General features: G+C 38.2%; 1 protein-coding gene across 7 annotated transcripts in view; it reads left to right on the top strand.

The window, feature by feature from the left end:
* NTN4 (netrin 4) overlaps window positions 1–20,230 on the top strand; it is a 167,628-nt gene that overhangs the window by 107,802 nt on the left and 39,596 nt on the right. For all 7 annotated transcript variants that reach the window (XM_043440373.1, XM_043440372.1, XM_043440374.1 and 4 more), the window contains 2 exons: window positions 9,397–9,523; window positions 11,681–11,869. In XM_043440373.1, coding sequence (XP_043296308.1) covers window positions 9,397–9,523; window positions 11,681–11,869 — 316 coding nt within the window. The remainder of the gene's footprint in view (window positions 1–9,396; window positions 9,524–11,680; window positions 11,870–20,230) is intronic.

Genomic DNA, 20,230 nt, shown 5'->3' with positions numbered 1-20,230 from the left:
TACTTGAATTCTTTCAGCTTCAGTTTTCTAATTTGTAAAATGACAGCAATAATTATACCTACCTTATACGGTTCTTGTGGGCCTTCCCTGGTGGCACAGTTGGTAAAGAATCCACCTGCAATGCAGGAGGCTGCCTGTAATATAGGAGACCTGGCCTTGATCCCTGGGTTGGGAAGATCCCCTGGAGAAGGAAATGGCTACCCACTCCAGCATTCTTGCCTGGGAAATCCCATAGACAGATGATCCTGGTGGGCTATAGTCCTTGGGGTCACAAGAGTCCGACACGACTTAGCAAATAAAATACTATGGGTTCTTGTGTAAATCCAATGAATTAGTATTTATACAATGCCTAGAACAGCACCTGGGTACATAGTAAGTGCTAATCAATATTAACTACTACTATTATTTTTATTATTTATCATCATCATCTTCATCTTTATTGTTCTCATTTCCCTCCCTGGCTAACCTTAAGCCTTGGGCTTACAGTAACTCTCTACATAGAATCATATTTACCAGTGTGACTTGTCCAAAAGTGCTCTGGACAAAGCTGAATATCTTTCAACCCTGTTCTGCCCCAAATCCTGCTCAGTGACAAACAAAAGTATCCCATTCCCACTTCAAATGAATAATTAGCACCATCTCTTCTTGGGAAGTTTTGAAAATGGAACTAAACTCAATAACTAAGGTTCTCCATGTTCCATTGAATATATATTGGCTGAATGAAAAAAATGAACACATATCAATTGAAAACCTATTATATGTCAGTTAATGGGGATTCAAAGAAATTTAAGCCATAGTTTCTTCCCTGCAAGAGCTTACAATCTATCAGAGAGATGTATATAAACACATGATTACCATACAGTGTACTTAAATGCAGTTTTGTTATGAAATTTGCATTGGCTCCATGAATTTTTTCCAGGTTTGTCTGCCAGAGCAAGGTTCTTGGCACCTTAGTGAAGTAGGCACAGTTTATCTTTGGCTCCTTCCCTCTCTTCTTTAGACATTCCCTTTCCCTCCACCAGAAAGCTACTTCCTTCTTTAGGCAACTCTGAGTACAATTCTAGGATTGAGAACAGATGGTTATAATCCCTGCTGATATGTTTGCTGCTAATAATTTAAGGATTTACGCGTTCGGAGCTTAAGTCCCTTGTTGTAGGGAGCTCTTGAACCTAAAACAATATTCAGGGGCTAAAGGAATGAGTCCTGATAGGAAGAATTTCAGGCAACAGCCTGGCTGGGAAGTCTCCTGTGGCTGATTTTCATTCTTTCATCATAATTGTTTCTGCTCTATACCTATCTATTTTATTGCTCATGCTTTCTTACAAGACCTGTTTTCTCTAGTGTTCAAGTATAGACCAAAGAATAGACTGTAGAGCTTTTCCACTGCTTACCATCCTGCAATATATATATTATTGGGCAAGGGTTTGAAATATTCAGTCTTCAACCTATTTTACTCTGTTCTGACACTATGTTTCAAGCCTCCTTTTACCAAACTCAATTATTGTGCTACATATTCACCGTAGAACTCCCACTTCTGTTAAACTGAAATATGCAAACCTTTAGTAGGGGTAGAGAAAGATTTTATTTGTTAATGAAAAGATGTGTTTTCCTCATAGTGCTTTCTATTCAAAGGTTTTGCTGGAGCATTGTTGTGCCTGTTTTTGTCCTGCTTAAGAGGAGCAGGTTCTAGCAGGCTAGTCTGTTATTAGAATTTATCTCTTCTCATACATAAGAAGTTCATTCATTTGGAAGCTAATCCTTTTCTCTAAAAGGGACATACTGTCTCTTTAGAAATTAAATCAGTTTTTTTCCTTTACATCTTGTCTAAAGTTGCTGCAAAGCATTGTTCCACTTTTGTAAATCATTTATCAGAGCTAAATGAAGGTCTGTGAATTGCCATAGCTGCCTTTAAGTGGGCAATTTTCTTAGGATCATAGAATAGGCACTGTTTGTATTCTCTTTTCACAAACATTTTTTAAGGTTCCAATGATGGTATAAAAGGATATTCATTTTCCATTGAAATTCAAAGTTGAATGGTAAAGAAAGAAAATAAAATCATATCTATGTAAACAATAATGGCACAGGAGCTCAAGGAAAGTACCCAGTTGATGAAATTTAAGAATTTCTGAATACTTGGCTGTAAACTCTCTTTTCCCCACTAACTTTCATTACAAATTTTAGTAGGACTTGAACAATAGTTGGTTCTTTCTTTCTTGGAGAGCAGCTGGGAAGCAAATTTTATCAGACATTCATAAAAGAATTTGGTTAATTTGAGTCTTCCAAAGCTTTAACCATATTTATTATTTGCTTTGGTATTTGTGGAAAAAATTTGTGGATTATTTGTGGATGATGAAATATACCTTTATTTGGAAGGCAGGTGCTAGAAAGACAGCCTGTGATTCCTTTTCTCATAAGCAATGAGGAAAATGCAGTAAGAAGGAGGAAAACAGTAGGAGAAAAATCAGAAAGAATGAAACTTATTTTAGTTTTGGTACAGTCATTATCGACATATGCAAATCCATCTTCAGAGACTATTAACATTTACTTCCACATCAGGTAGTGCCTGCTAAAAAGGAGAGATATTCTCCTAACTCTCCCTTATTTGACTTGCACATCATTTGGAAACACTCTTGGTGAAATGGTAGTAGGACCCTGCCATATGACATTTAAGGCTTATTTGGTAGCTCAGAAAGGATTATGGGTAGTTGCCTCCAACCAGGCAGCATTCACAATACACAGAGGCAGGCCTTAGAATCATAGAACCTAAAAAAAAAAAAAAAAGAGAATCATAGAACCTTAAGACTAGAAGGACCTTAAAATTTGTCAAAGCCAATCTTCCATTTAATGTTTAAATATTCTACACTATCTTGATAAGCGATTGTCCAACTCTTATGTTTAACATTGCCAATGGCCAGATTCTTACAACCTCCTGCCATAGCCAATTTCCTCAAGTCTACGTTTGCTGACTACTAGAGGGCTTTCTGTCCCCAAAGAACAATTAAAAATGAGCTTTTCTAAGCAAGATGTGTATCTTACAATGACAAATTTGAAAGATAATAATTTCCTCATTTTGTTCCCACATAGATTCTTATAGCCATACATATGAAGGAGCAGTATTTTCTCTTCCGTGTCTGTTTACCTCTAATATATCATATTTGTCACCAAAGTACACAGGTATTCATGAACAAGCTGTTTTAGTAATAATCCCTTAAATTTCTTATTCAAAGTTTGTATGATTCCCTCCCTGTATGGGATATAGTAAGAAACTTTTGACATTAACAGAGAAATGTACTCTCAGTATAGTGGAGGGGTTTATGAAATTCATAGAATATCCAAAATGCCAAGGTATAACTCTTGTATAATTAGGGTTTGTAGATTTGTTGTTAAAGTTGATTTCTCACTTCCCAGTTACACAGCCAGACACCACTCTTCTTCAACTAAGCCTTAAATACATAATCCCATTTTCCTGCTCTTTATCTAGTTTATGTTTGTGTACCAAACAAGGGCTTTGTTTAACTTGTTGCTAAAGTTTCCTTTTTCTGTTTTTTTCCCCCAATGCAGACCTAGTTTCACTTGCACATTTTTCACAAGCATCAAATAGTGGGTGATCTTTCAAGCTTGAACAGTAACAGTTGTATCGCTGAGAAAGGATTTCTTGTTTCAAATGGTCTAGGTAATGATTTACAACTATTTTTAGTAATTCTCAAAATGACAGTTCCTTGACTTTTTCTGTGTGCAGAAATATTTGCTGGGCTGGCATCTTTCAGACCCTGGGAGGTTCATCCCAATCCTTGCATGTGGGTGCAAGAAAGTGCTCTAAGATTCTTACTCCAGAGGGAACTGACCGGTCCATATCATCTTGTGATGCACGTGAATGTTTGATGAGGTTCCCTAAGTGCCTTTGGTTTCCTGAGTCCTGGAATTTGTGGACTAGGACTAACCTGAGTTGTGTGAAATTACATATAGGCCTTGGGCATTCCAAGACCAAACCTGATAAACTGACTTATAATGATAGTTTAGTTCCTCTAAAGAAAAGTAGCAATAATTTGCAGCAGAATCCGCCTGCAATGCTGGAGGTATATATATATATATATATATATACACACACACAAACACATATATATATATGCTGGAGATATATATATATATATACATATATATATATATAAAAAACTGATTCATTTTACTGTGTATAACTGATTATATATATAACTGATATATATATATCTGTATACTGTATATAACTGTATATATATACACAGTTACTGTATACTGTATATAACTATATATATATATACCTGTATACTGTATATAAATACTATATGTAACTGATATATATATATATATATATATATACCTATATGTAACTGATTCATTTTGAAACACAATGTTGTAAATCAACTATACTCCAGTAAAAAGTTTTTAGTTTAAAAAAAAAAATGACACAAATGAACTTATGTATGAAACAGAAACAGACTCACAGACCTAGAAAACAGACTTGTGGATGCCAAGGGGGTGTGAGGGAGGGAAGGACTGAGAGTTTGGGGCTAGCAGATACAAGCTATTCTATATAGGATGGATAAACCACAAGCTACTTCATAGCACTGGGCACTATATTCATGGTCCTGTGATAAATCATAATGGAACAGAGTATGAAAAAGAAGGTGTATATATATATGCATAACTGAACTACTTTGCTGTATAGCAGAAAGTAATACAACATTGTAAATCAACTATATTTCAATTAAGAAAAAGAATCTTACCTTGTGGAAGTTATTTGATAGAATTTCTTTTTTTTTCATGATGATAAGAATGTTGAATTTAAAAGATTTAATAAAAAGCATTGGACTGGAGTATTTCTACCAGAATATATGAAAAATTAGATACTCAGGAGCTAGGATGAAAACACCTCATTCTTACAGAGTAGTGAATATTGAATTCCTGCAGCTCTCTAAATATAAGTGCAAAGTTGTCTTTAGCTCTTACCTGGATGTGTGAATAGTTATGTATAGTAAACTCTTAACAACTCCATGGGACTTTATGTATAAACAAGTCCTAGCTTTGTTGTATAAACAAGTCTTTTCACAAAGAAAAGCCCAAGAAAAAAGGTAACTATAGTTCCCCTCATGCTTGGGCATTCCAAGAACAAAACCAATACACTGAATCTATAATATTAGCTGAGTTTCTGTAAAGAAAATCAACAAAAATTTTTGTAACATATTGTACTCTGAGTCAATTCTACCATTAAAAAAATCTATATCCTAGCTAATCGCTAAGAACTAAAAGGACAGCTATAGTTCATTTTCATTAAGCACAAAAACCTTAGTTTATAATACATAGAAACTAAATTTAGCAAGATGGCTCCTTAGGTCTCATGTGATTCATTCACAAGTAGCCTGTGGACCTCTGAGCCCTGAATAATTCCTGCACTTGAATTTTATTTGTGCATAAAGGTCAACAGTGGTCACCTAACACACTTGGATGATGCACATGTGATTTCCAGAGTGCCTCTACCAGTGGAGCCGAGGAAATACATTCCAAGAGAAGGAGAAGAAAAAGGAGATCTTGGGTAGACAACACGACTTTCTCAAGTGCTACGTTAGGTCGAGCAGTAGTACTGCAGTGTATTGGTTGTAGCTATTTACACATCTGTTGAACCCTAAGATTTATTTGGTCTAGTGGTTATCCCTACTCTCTTCAGTTTAAGTCTGAGTTTGGCAATAAGGAGTTCATGATCTGAGCCATAGTCAGCTCCCAGTCTTGTTTTTGCTGACTGTATAGAGCTTCTCCATCTTTGGCTGCAAAGAACATAATCAGTCTGATTTCGGTATTGACCATCTGGTGATGTCCACGTGTAGAGTCTTCTTTTGTGTTGTTGGAAGAGGGTGTTTGCTATGACCAGTGCATTTTCTTGGCAAAACTCTATTAGCCTTTGCCCTGCTTCATTCCGAACTCCAGGGCCAAATTTGCCTGTTACTCCAGGTGTTTCTTGACTTCCTACTTTGCATTCCAGTCCCCTATAATGAAAAGAACATCTTTTTTGGGTGTTAGTTCTAAAAGGTCTTGTAGGTCTTCATAGAACCGTTCAACTTCAGCTTCTTCAGCATTACTGGTTGGGGTATAGGCTTGGATTACCGTGATACTGAATGGTTTGCCTTGAAAATGAACAGAGATCATTCTGTCATTTTTGAGATTGCATCCAAGTACTGCATTTTGGGCTCTTTTGTTGACTATGATGGCTACTCCATTTCTTCTAAGGGATTCCTGCCCACAGTAGTAGATATAATGGTCATCTGAGTTAAATTCACCCATTACAGTCCAGTTTAGTTTGCTGATTCCTAGAATGTTGACATTCGCTCTTGCCATCTCCTGTTTGACCACTTCCAATTTGCCTTGATTCATGGACCTAACATTCCAGGTTCCTGTGCAATATTGCTCTTTACAGCATTGGGCCTTAAGGAGATGGGAATACCAAACCACCTGACCTGCCTCTTGAGAAACCTGTATGCAAGTCAGGAAGCAACAGTTAGAACTGAACAAGAGACTGGTTCCAAATAGGAAAAGGAGTATGTCAAAGCTGTATATTGTCACCCTGCTTATTTAACTTATATGCAGAGTACATCATGAGAAACACTGGACTGGAAGAAGCACAAGCTGGAATCAAGATTGCCGGGAAAAATATCAATAATCTCAGATATGCAGATGACACCACCCTTATGGCAGAAGGTGAAGAGGAACTAAAGAGCCTCTTGATGAAAGTGAAAGAGGAGAGTGAAAAAGTTGGCTTAAAGCTCAACATTCAGAAAACTAAGATCATGGCATCTGGTCCCATCACCTCATGGGAAATAGATGGGGAGACAGTGGAAACAGTGTCAGACTTTATTTTTTTGGGCTCCAAAATCGCTGCAGATGGTGATTGCAGCCATGAAATTAAAAGACACTCCTTGGAAGGAAAGTTATGGCCAACCTAGATAGCATATTAAAAAGCAGAGACATTACTTTGCCAACAAACGTCCGCCTGGTCAAGGCTATGGTTTTTCTAATGGTCATGTATGGATGTGAGAGTTGGACTGTGAAGAAAGCTGAGCGCAGAAGAATTGATGCTTTTGAACTGTGGTGTTGGAGAAGACTCTTGAGAGTCCCTTGGACTGCAAGGAGATCCAACCAGTCCATCCTAAAGGAGATCAGTCCTGGGTGTTCATTGGAAGGACTGATGCTGAAGCTGAAACTCCAATATTTTGGCCACCTCATGGGAAGAGTTGACTCATTGGAAAAGACCCTGATGCTGGGAGGGATTGGGGGCAGGAGGAAAAGGGGATGACAGAGGATGAGATGGCTGGATAGCATCACCGACTCGATGGGCATGAGTTTGAGTAAACTCCAGGAGTTTGTGATGGATAGGGAGGCCTGGCGTGCTGCAATTCATGGGGTCGCAAAGAGTCGGACACGACTGAGCGACTGAACGGAACTGAAGATTTATTTTATTTCTGGACAGTCTAAATACGTCTCATTTTTAGTAGTTCCTTTATCATCACAGTCAGAATATTTCAGATGTACTGAAATAAACTTTGTTCATAGGTTTTCCCTAACCTCTTAGAACCATAGCTTAGTTAATTTTGTTTCCTCTTCCTGGGAAGTCTCTTCCCCTCTGCCTGTCAGAAATGCTGCCCAACTTCAACGCCCATCTCTAAAACAGGTCTCTCTCATAAAGTCCTCAGTCACTGTTAATCTCCGGTGATTTCTGCATCTTTTAAATTCCAACATAATTTTCTTTCTTTGGTATTTATTTATTGTCTTGTTTATGCATAATTTTTTCTATGTAAATCTTTTTTATCCAGCTACATTGTACTGTGCTTGAAGACAGAAATCATGTTTTGTAACGCTTTGTGTATCAAACATTGCCTAATATAGCAACTTCCTCTAGTAGATATTCATTAAATAATTGTAAATGGTTGATATAACTTATTACCTCTGCATTGATTTACCTTTTATACTGTTTCTCAAGAAAAAACAAGCAACACTTAATAGATCCAAGTTTGGGACTCTGTCTCTGAGCTACTTCAAAAAACGTTCGTTTGTACAGTCATGACATCATGTGTCAATAAATTCATTTTGGTACTGGAATTCATGGCAAACTTAGTTATCAGGAAGTATTCCAGATGATTCCAAATACTAATTTTTAGAAATTATTGGTGAGATAATAAAAAAATATTAAAATTCTCATAAAATGCTCAGATCCCAAATAATTCTGTTAGGGGAAGCACACTGATTGAAACGTTCCACCCTGGCCAGGCCCCATAGTAACCACTTGCACAAGTTGTTTTACGACAGGAGGTCCTGGTAAGGAACACAGAACTAATAAGCCTCCACCAACCGGAAGAGTTCGGGAAAGGTCAAAAGGAGACACCACATGTCCAACCACCTCCCAGAATCCTTCTCTCTGGCATCCATCTTGGCTGAACAAGGCATGCACCACCAGGAAGGACTCTGAGTCAGAATGAGTGGCTAAAGACAACCCGGAAACTAATCCCATCACCATAAGACTGCAAGCCATGAGACAGAGCTGTTCTTCTGGGTTCCCTAACCCTCCTGCTCTCCACCCGGGTACCTTACCCAATGAAATCTCTTCCTTTGTCTGCACATGTGTCTCCTCAGACAATTCATTTCCGAGTGTTAGACAAGAGCCCAGTTTTGGGTCCTGGAAGGGGTCCCCCTTCCTGCAACAATTCCACTAAAATGTTTCTCCTTGTGAGAAATACTATTTTAAAAACCCTCAGTGACTCTGAATTATGGGATTAAAAGAAAATGCCCAGTAATTATGACAAAATGTCTTCAATGCCTTAAAAATATACAGATGATGACTGTTCAACTTTACTTCTAGAAAACACATTCCAAATAAATGAAGATGTACACAATAGCTACAAGGATATTAATTACAGAATTAAAATATACTGTATAAAAATATTTAAAAGCCTAAATAACCAAAAATAGGTGATTGGTCAAATAAACTGTATATTGTACAAGGAAATAATTAAAATGGGTGTTGTACAAAAATATTTAATGACATGGAAAGATCTAAATTTTCTGTATTGAAGATGTATTACTTTTGTGTAAAGAATAAAAAAAATTTGAAGTATTAAAAATTAAATAAATGCCTAGCAATTATCTCAGAATTGCTTATTTGGGTCATGTATCCTGCTGTCAAGAAAATATATATTTTGTAGTTTTTTGAATTAACAGCAAAGACAAACCAAAGAAGGTCTCTCTCATCTTGATGGCTAACGTCTTCAAGTGAATGAATGTCATGCGGCTATAGCCAATCAACGAGATGAGGCTGTGGGAAGAATGTTCTTTCCTAGCATTGTTTGTGCTCTTAGCTCTTACTTTTCTTTGCAGGTCCACGGAAAGTGTATGTGTAAGCACAACACAGCGGGCACCCACTGCCAACACTGTGCACCTTTATATAACGACCGCCCCTGGGAGGCAGCTGATGGAAAAACAGGGTCTCCAAATGAGTGCAGAAGTAAGTACAAAGTCTACGGACTCAAAAGCCTCCTTTGTTAAGTAAACCTCTGTAGACTTCTCGTTTGTTGTCTTGAGAAACACAATATTAAGTGGTAGGTGACAGATGCTAACAAACATAGCCCATATCACTGCCCACTGTGACTTCAGCCATTGGAAACAATTACTGCTTGCAAAGTCGCTGATATGACTGTTTTGCCAAGAATGTGTTGCTTATTTCCTGGGACTCTATGTTGAACCTGAGAACCCGTCTTGAGAGTTTGACATAGTAAAAACATAGCCAGACACAGAGCAACTGAGGTTTAGAGTTCACAGATACTGAATTATAATAATGAAAATAGGTATCTTGAATTCAGTTCTCAAAACAACCCTATAAAGTAGGTGGTGTTAATCCCATATTAGAGATCAGTAAACTGAGGTCCAATAAAATTTTAAGTATCTTGCCAAAGTTAGTAAATGACAGAGTCAGGACTTGATCCCTAGTTTTCAGACTCCAAATTAAATACTTTTTTTCTGGAATACCATAATGCCTGTCTCTTCACTTATACTTTTAAAAACAAATTAGATTTGAAACTATGCCAGTTCACCAAGAATGAGACTAACACTGTCATAGCTAACCTTGGGTTTGAGGTTTGAGGTTAGATAGAAGAGTAAAAAATATGGCAATGTGAACCATTTTTTTTTCTTTGGAAGCACACATGAAATAGAAATATACACACACAGAGAAATGCACATGCCCATAGCAGTGTTTACACTAACAAACTTCAATTCTACTAGGGTTTAAAGGCAAATACAGTGGGTAAAATTGTGAGAAGTCTCTTCCCATATGTAGTTTGGAATCATAACTGATTTATTTTAGTTTCACGGAAATGTACAGGATTTCCTCTAAGCATAAATCTTAAATTATCTTATAGTATGCTTTTTAAAGACTATGAATCTGGTCAAAATATCATAACACATCAAGGAAACAATGAAAAACAATAGCAAAAACATTTTCAAATACAGCTGACCTCCAGGAAAAAGTCCAGATCCTTATTCTAAATCAATCAAGAGAATCTAAAGAATTTCTCCCAAATTCCTAGAGTGCCATTATGGCCCTTTCCACAGAAACCAGCTGCATATCTAAATACATATAGAACACAGAGACTTGTCTCTTGGTGCTACTGACTATAATCTTAGAAATGACTCTGAGAATCTGTTACATAAGAAACTTTACAAGCCTCTCCCATAAGAAAATTAAGGTCTCTTTAGGGGACCACGTCATACTCACCAGTACAATAACTGAAGAACAGTACTTCATGAAAGGCAAATCAATCTATCTGCCAAGTTACTAACCCCTGTACACCAGAAGTTTCCTTCTAGGTTTGAAGGAAGGTGGGAGGGAGAGAAGGATGAAAGAGAAGGAAGGAAGAAAGGAAAGAAACTACTGAGGGCCAGAGGAAACAGGGTGAATAGGGATGGGGAGACTAGAGTTCTTAATATATAAACCTTCTTACACTGTTTTGACTCCTGTATTGTGAAAAGGTATACTATTCAAAAAACTAAAATTTAAAACAATGAAGTACAGTTGATTTACAATGTTGTGTTAATTCCTGCAGAGTGATTCAATTATACATACATAGGGCTTCCCAGGTGGCATTAGTGGTAAAGAACTCTGCCAGTGCATAAGAGAAACAGGTTTGATCCCTGTGTTGGGAAGATCCCCTGGAGGAGGGAATGGCAACCCATCCCAGTATTCTTACCTGGGGAATCCCATGGACAGAGGAACCTGGCGGGCTACAGTCTTTAAGGGACGAAAGAGTCGGACTTCACACATACACACACACCACGCATGTATTCTTGTTTCCATATTCTTTTCCATTATGGCTTATCACAGTTTACTGAATGTAGTTCCCTGTGCTATTACAGTAGCACTTCATTGTTTCTCCATTCTGTATGTAATAGTTTGCGTCTGCTCACCGCAAACCCCCGTCTATCCTTTCTCCATCCTCACACCCCCTTGGCGACCACAAGTCTGTTTTCCACTTATGAATCTGAAAAAACTAATTTTTTAAAAAAATTAGCAGTCAGCTTACCCTACTCGTAACTGCCTGAACACTAGAGAAACTGTCATTTTACTTCTAATTCTTTGTTTTCCTCTGATCCTTCTTTCCCCCAGCCTGCAAGTGCAATGGGCATGCTGACGCCTGTCACTTTGACATTAGTGTGTGGGAGGCGTCAGGGAATCGTAGTGGTGGTGTCTGCAATGACTGTCAACACAACACAGAAGGTCAGCACTGCCAGCGGTGTAAGCCGGGCTTCTACCGGGACCTCCGAAGACCTTTCTCTGCCCCCGATGCTTGCAAATGTAAGTAAACTCATGTTTATGGGGGAAGAGTTTGATTTTTACAAAAGAGATGATGCTCCATCCTTCATTTGCTCACCCAAGGGAGAGAGGTCATGAAATTCTCAGACAATCCACTCATACACATCAATTAACTTCATTGATAAGGGGTAAAAATTGTTAGGTGGGCACAGTACAATAGTCATAAAAACAATCTCCTTACTCACTCTCCATGAAGTAGAATTGTCTCCTATAGCACCATATTTTGGAAAACAAGATGACTAATAACAGAGAAAAAAGAGGGATGAAGAGGAAGCTATATTTAAGATTATCTTCAGCTCAGTTCAGTCGGTCAGTCGTGTCCAACTCTTTGCGACCCCATGAACTGCAGCATGCCAGGTTTCCCTGTCCATTACCAACTCCCAGAGCTTGCTCAAACTTCTGTCCATCAACTTGGTGATGCCACCCAACCATCTCATCCTCTGTCTTCCCCTTCTCCTCCTGTCTTCAATCTTTCCCAGCATCAGGGTCTTTTCCAATGAGTCAGCTCTTCTCACTAGGTGGCCAAAGTATTGGAGTTTCAGCTTCAGCATCAGTCCCTTCAATGAACATTCAGGACTGATTTTCTTTAGGATTGACTAATTTGATCTCCTTGCAGTCCAAGGGACTCTCAAGAGGCTTCTCCACCACCACAGTTCAAAAGCATTAATTCTTTGGCGCTCAGATTATCTTAAGACCAAATATATGAGTAGGACACAGACAATAATGGACTCAAACTGATGAAATAAAGAGTGGTTATCTGCACTTGGGTCATTCTTGTTTTCATCTCTGCAGTGAACTTGAACATCTGAAAAATGACAGGTTTTGGTTCCACTGTGAATGCAGTCTGTTTGACTCTGCTCTAAGGTACCATGATATCATAAATGAATTTAGAACATAACAATAATTCCTTACGTTCCCCCAAAATACTAAACTATTAAAGAATGGGTTCTGCTTTTTGTTGGCATAAATCCAATAAGAGGTTTTTTTTTTCAAAGAAAGAGTATAATTTTCAAAGATCTGCCCAGTTAATGAGACATTCTCTGAAACATGACTATGAAGGATGTAGACAGAGCTTAAGTAAAAGTCCAGTGTGGATGAATAGTTCCTCTAACTACATGAGCATTTACATGTCTGTTGACTCAGAGATGATTAGATCACAGAAACCACTCAAGACTGTTAATGGAGATGAATGATCATGCCCTTCCTTTTCCCACTAAGGACTCTACGTTCTAGGTCAAAAAACAGAGACAGGAAAGGAACAATACAATGGTGAAACAATCATTTAAAATCTTGAGTTTGTTTTTAATTTAAAGGAAAAATTCTGTTGCTCTTGAAGAAACAGTTTTGACATAAGGCAGGAGATATTTACATGAAATATGAGTGGGCTTACTTGTTACAGGCTTTTTCTCTTAGATAATGAAGGTAGAACATGAAACAGCTCACTTCCAACACTGAGCCCCAAATTTTGATTTACATCACAATATTTCTCCAAGAATTGTTTTACTCCTGCTTCTTTCTGTACTCAGTTCAGTTCAGTTCAGTCGCTCAGTCGTGTCCGACTCTTTGAGACCCCATGGACTGCAGCTCGCCAGGCTTCCCTGTCCCTCACCAACTCCTGGAGTTTACTGAAATTCATGTCCCTTGAGTCGGTGATGCCATCCAACCATCTCATCCTCTGTTGTCCCCTTCTCCTCCTGCCTTCAATCTTTCCCAGCGTCAGGGTCTTTTCTAATGAGTCAGTGCTTTGTATCAGGTGGCCAAAGTATTGGAGTTTCAGCTTCAGCATCAGTCCTTCCAATGAATATTCAGGACTGATTTCCTTTAGGATGGATTGGTTGGATCTCCTTGCAGTCCAAGGGACTCTCAAGAGTCTTCTCCAACACCACAGTTCAAAAGCATCAATTCTTTGGTGCTCAGCTTTCTTTATAGTCCAACTCTCACATACATCCATGACTACTGGAAAAACCGTAGCCTTGACTAGACGGACCTTTGTTGGTTTATTTGACCTGAGGCCCAACTGTGGTGGAGGCAATGGAAAGGTCCCATGCACGCACTGCTATACTCAATGCCCTGAACCCTGCAGCAGGCCACCGCCAACCCATGCCTCCACCAGAGACTCCTGGACACTTATGGGCAAGTCTGGGTTAGTCTCTTGTGGGGTCACTGCTCCTTTCTTCTGGGTCCATGCAAGATTCTGTCTGTGCCCTTCGAGTGTCTGTTTCCCCAGTCCTGTGTAAGTTCTAGCGACTCTATGGTGGGTTAATGGCAACCTCCTCCAAAAGGGCTTATGCCGTACCCAGCTCTACTGCATCCAGAGCCCCTGTCCCTGCAGCAATCCACTGCTGACCTGTACCTCCTCAGGAGACATCTAAACACAGTTCTGTCTCAGTCTCTGTGGGGTCTCTGGGTCCTGGTGCATACAAGGTATGTTTGAGCCCTCTGAGTGTCTCTGGCCAGTATGGAATTTGATTCTAAATGCTATTTCTGTACTCAAACTTTCATTTATTTTGTTTGGAGGATAATTGCTTAACGACATTGTGTTGGTTTCTGCTGTAATATAGTGAATTAGCTATAAGTATATGCATATACTTGAGCCTCCCTTCTACATGCCCCAACCATCAGACTTTCATTTTAGTAGGATTCAAACAGATGTAGAATAGAGACTTCCTGCCCCTACAGTTGTGTATGTAGCCCAATGCCGGCTGTTGACGGTCTTTGGACGCCAATGTCTTTCTACTCACAAGGCTGTAATGAGAACTTTATAACCTAAAATATGTGGGGTTTAGCGGGTTGCTTGTTGTATAGTAAGTCCTGAAGAAATGAAAAACTAGTATAAATTGTTGTCCTATAAGATCTACTCTTTATTGACTAAAAATACCTTATATCAAAAATAATTACTTCTTTAAAATCCATAGTACCTTAGGGACTAACATGTAGTTTCCTTAACTCTGTGTGCTCACTGAAGGGTCTGCTTATGAAATTTTTCAGTCTAGAACATATTCAGCTCTAACACCATTTTGTATAGGATATATTTAAATAGATATGTGTATGGGGGTATTTACATCTTCAGACCACTAGTAAAAATGTTTAAAAGTAAGAATGTATGGACTAACAAGCAGATAAAACAGGAAATTAGTTTACTGCCTTGCATGGCAATGGGCAGCATTTTCAGAAAGATACTGTTATAGGGATTGCATTGAATATGTAGATTGCTTTGGGTAGTATAGTCATTTTCACAATATTGATTCTTCCCATCAAAAAACACGGTATATCTCTCCTTCTGTGTCATTTTTGGTTTCTTTCACCAGTGTCTTATAGTTTTCTGAGTACAGGTCCTTTACTTCTTTAGGTAGGTTTATTCCTAGGTATTTTATTCTTTTTGATGCAGTGGTAAATGAGATTGTTTCCTTAATTTGTCTTTGTAATCTTTTACTGTTAGTGTGTAGGAATGCAAAAGATTTCTGTGCATTAATTTTGTATCCTGCAACTTTACCAAATTCGTTAATTAACTCTAGTAGTTTTCTGGTAGTAACTTTAGGATTTTCTATGTATAGATCATGTTATCTGCAAACAGTGACATTTTTACTTATTTTTCAATTTGTATACTTTTCTTTTTGCACTATTGGTGGAATGTAAATTGATACAGTCACTATGAAGCACATTATGAAGGTTCCTTAAAAAACTAAACATAGAACTACCATATGATCCAGCAGTTCTACTCCTGGGCATCTACCCAAAGAAAACCATAATTCAAAAAGACATGGGCAGCCCCATGTTCACTGCAGCACTATTCACAATAGCCAGGACATTGAAACAGCCCAAACATCTACCAACAGAGGAATGGATAAAGGAGATGAGGTACATATATACAATGAAATGTTACTCAGTCATCAAAAGGAATGAAATTGGGTCATTTGGAGAGATGTGGATGGACCTAGAGACTGTCATATAGAGTGAAGTCAGTCAGTCAGTGAAAAGCAGATATTGTATATTAACACATATATGTGGAATCTAGAAAAATGGTGTAGATGATCTTATTTGCAAAGCAGAAATAGAGACATAGATATAGAGAACAAATGTATGGATTCCAAAGGGGGAAGAGGGTGGGATGAACTGGGAGGCTGGGACAGACATATATACACTGTTAATACTATATATAAAACACATAAATAATGAGAACATTTTATAGCACAGGGAATGCTACCCAGTGCTCTGTGGTGGCCTAAATGGGGAGGAAGTCCAAAACCAGAGGGGTTCTGTATACGTACAGCTGATCCACTTTGCTGTACAGCAGAACTCACACAACATTGTAAAGCAACTATGCTCCAATAAAAACTAATAAAAATAAATAAACTTAATAAATGAAGTATATAGTATATATGTTAGAAGATGGTAAGTGCTATTAATAATATCACCAAAGAAGTATAAATCAAACAAGTTAAGAAGGATCCGAGGTGCCAGGGGTTTGGAATGAGAAGAGGAGTGACAAGATGCAGTATTATTTTTCACTTTCATTATTTAAGAAATAACTGGCATATAGCACTATATGAGTTTAAGATGTACAGCATAATCATTTGGTATATGTATAATTGTGAAATGATCCCACAGTAAGTTTAGTTAACATCTATCACCTCACATAATTATAATTTTTTCCTTATGATGAAAACTTTTATAATCTACTCTCTTAGCAACTTTCACGTATACAGTATGGTATTAACTGTAGTTATGCTGTATATTATATCCCCAAAACTTATTTATCTTATAACTGCAAGTTTGTTGTTGTTGCCTTTTTTTTTTACCATCTTCACCTATTTTGCCCTAACAACCCCTCATTCCCCACCTCTAGAAACCACTAATCTGTTCTCTACTCCTGTAAGTTTGGTTTTTTAGCTTCTCACTGACATAAGTGAGAACATAGACAAGATGCAGTATTGAATGAGGACAGGCCTCATCACTAAGAAGGTGAGACTTGAGCAAAGAACGGAAGATAGTAAAAAAGTTGGCCAAATATTTAAATGCAGAAGAAAATCTAAGTAGATGGAATACTCAGAGTGAATGTCCTCAGACAGGAAGGTGCTTAATGTGTCAAAATGCAAACAAGGAGGTCAGTGTGGCTGCATCAGAATGGGATTTGGGGGGAAGCAGGCGATGAGACCAGAGGTATGAGGCAAATAATGTGGGCCTGTAGGCCACTGAAAGCACAGCAGCTTTTACTTGGAGTGAAATGATGAACCAGCACAGATATTTGAACAGAAAAGTGGTATAATATGACTTACTTTCCAAAGATTCATTCTTGTGTTGAACAAAGGCAGCTCAATTCAAGTTTAGTTGCAGTCAACAAGCAAACCAGTGATTCTCAAAATGTCTGGTTCCTGGACCATCAGCATCATCTGGGAATGTGTTAGAAATGCAAGTTCTCAGACTGCAACCCAAGCCAGCTGCATCAGATTTTGGGGTGGAGGCCAGAAATCTGAATTTTACAAGCCTGCCAGGTGATTCTGACGCAAGCAGTTTGAGAAACACTGGTCTAGATGAAGACTCTGCAAATTTTACTTACATTGATTAAAACAAACCCAGTTTCTAATATCTAACTAACATTTAAGCATCTACTCTGATCCCCTGGAGAAGGAAATGGTGACCCACTCCAGTACTCTTGCCTGGAAAATCCCATGGACTGTGGAGCCTGGTGGGCTACCGTCCATGGGGTCACAAAGACATGACTGAACGACTTCACTTTCACTTTCACTGTTCTAGTATGACTTCCCAGGTGGCTCAGTGGTTAAGAATCCATCTGTCAATGCAAGAGACACAGGAGACCTGGGTTTGATTCCTGGGTTGGGAAGATTGTCCTGGAGTAGGAAATGGCAACCCACTCCAGTATTCTTGCCTGGAAAATTCCATGGACGTAGGAGCCTGGTGGGCTACAGTCCATGGCATTGCAAAGGATCAGACACGACTGAATGAGCATGCATGCACATGTTCTGGTATAGCAAATGGCTAGTCACTTTCATTAGAGTAACGAGCAGAATATTTGTAAGAAGAGAGAAAGAAAACTTTGAAACATTGATTAGGACTAGATTTTAGAGGGCCTTGTATGCTAGCCTAAAAAATTTGGGTATTAATTTTCTAGGGTATTGGGAGCCATTGCAGTGATTAATCTGGAAAGTTTCATATATTTCCAATATATTTTACTAATATGATGTTCAGATTAATTGGAAAGCACTGCATATTTTAAATTGCATTTTACTTTACTAGTCATAATTTAAATGCTTCAGCTTTTCAAAACTGTAAGATGAGTAACTGTATAAAAGATTGAAACAGGGATAATTTTTTTTAATTTCTAAGTCTTACTGCATAGAGTCGGACACAACTGAGCAACTGAACTGAACTGAAGTCTTACCAATAAAAAGAGAAATAGAAAAGGCTTATTGGCCAACTTGGAGCCAAAATAAACACCTTTTGTTTTGTTACTGTTCTGTGTTCAAGCTACTGCTCATATTCTTACAAAATGTAAAAAGGTTGTGCCAGCTCTAGCTCTTTAAATACTAGAGGGCTCATGGTTTCAGAGTTTTATAAAGAGATCATGAAAGAGAAGATTATTTAAAAAGTTATCCCACTACTTATATAGCTCTTCTGGGGACCTTTGCTGAAAAGGCTTTATAGGTTTCGGTCTCCAAGTTACAGTTCTGTAAAAACATCAGCAAAATGTGAGAATGTAGCTAAAACTAACAAACACATAACTTTTTATTATTTTTTAGTCCATGAAAATGTCTATAGAGACAATATTTTCCATAATATACTGTTTGATTTCCAAGGTCAACAGACTTGAAGCAAAATTAGAACTTTTTAAAAACTTTCCCTTTCATTCAACAAATTCTTATTGAGTATTACTGTGTGCTAAGTGCGCTCATTACTAGGAATTATAACAGTGAGCAAGAGAGACAGTCTTTTTTTTTTTTTTTGGAGACACAGTCTTTTCACAGAGCTTATGTGTGCATAAATATATATGTATGTATGTGTGTGTGTGTGTGTGTGTATAGGCAGCTAGTGATATATGTGTGTGTGTTAAATCACACCAGTGTGGCCAGTACTGTTTAGAGTATACAGGAGAGATCATAGGAGGGGAAATGAACAAGAGTTGACTTTTCGACTTAAGATCTAAGACCTGAAGTTTAATAGGAATCAATATAACATGGATAAAGGATATTCCCAGCAGTGAGAACAACCAGTGCTGAAAAGGAACAGAAGGAAGAAAGACTATAGCATATTCAAAGAACTGGAAAAATTTTAGAATAGTTCAGTTCAGTCGCTCAGTCGTGTCCGACTCTTTGTGACCCCATGAACCACAGCACACCAGGCCTCCCTGTCCATCACCAACTCCCAGAGTTCACCCAAACCCATGTTCATTGAGTTGGTGATGCCATCCATCTCATCCTCTGTAGTCCCCTTCTCCTTCTGCCCTCAATCTTTCCCAGCATCAGGATCTTTTCAAATGAGTCAGCTCTTCACATCAGGTGGCCAAAGTATTGGAGTTTCAGCTTCAGCATCAGTCCTTCCAATGAACACCCAGGACTCATCTCCTTTAGGATGGACTGGTTGGATCTCCTTGCAGTCCAAGGGGCTCACAAGAGTCTTCTCCAACACCACAGTTCAAAAGCATTGATTCTTCGGTGCTCAGCTTTCTTTATAGTCCAACTCTCACATCCATACATGACCACTGGAAAAACCATAGCCTTGACTACATGGACCTTACAGAGGGAAAAAAAGAGGGGGAGCACGGCAGAGGAGCATGAGGATGAGAGAAGAGAAGTAGAGAAGATGGGTGGTTGGCTGGAGGTGCCCTCATCTTGGATACTTCCATCAGTGGGATGGTGTGGGTTGAACTTTCCACAAGCAGGTGATAGTCAGTCAATAAGTACCATTTAATATAATTACCGGACCCTACCAATGGACATTTATAGGCAATGTCAAAGTGTCAGAAGACTAAAGGTACCAAAGCTATTTCAATGAAACTTCCATGAACAGCACAGTAATGACATTCCAGAACAAAACAAAACATTGTAAGATAATTGTAACACATTTTTCTGGATTAGTTTCTGAACCCCTTCAATTATCATAGTATTCCCTTACATCTGGAGTCCTGAATGACTTGAAGCTAGAAACTACCATAATAATTCATACTGCTAATCACTCCTAATTCAAAATATTTACACCATATAAGTATGGTGCAATGAATAGGGGAATTATGAAAATAACTGGGACCAATTTAGTCCTTTCAGTATAATTTGTAGGAGTTAAATGGATTAGTATGGAAGATCTATATTTCCTTTTTCCCTTCTCCAG

The sequence above is a fragment of the Cervus canadensis genome, chromosome 21 (genome assembly GCF_019320065.1).
Source record: "Cervus canadensis isolate Bull #8, Minnesota chromosome 21, ASM1932006v1, whole genome shotgun sequence".
Classification (NCBI taxonomy): Eukaryota; Metazoa; Chordata; class Mammalia; order Artiodactyla; family Cervidae; genus Cervus; species Cervus canadensis.
Note: the sequence above shows the minus strand (reverse complement) of the source record. Positions and strands in the feature narration are given on the sequence as shown.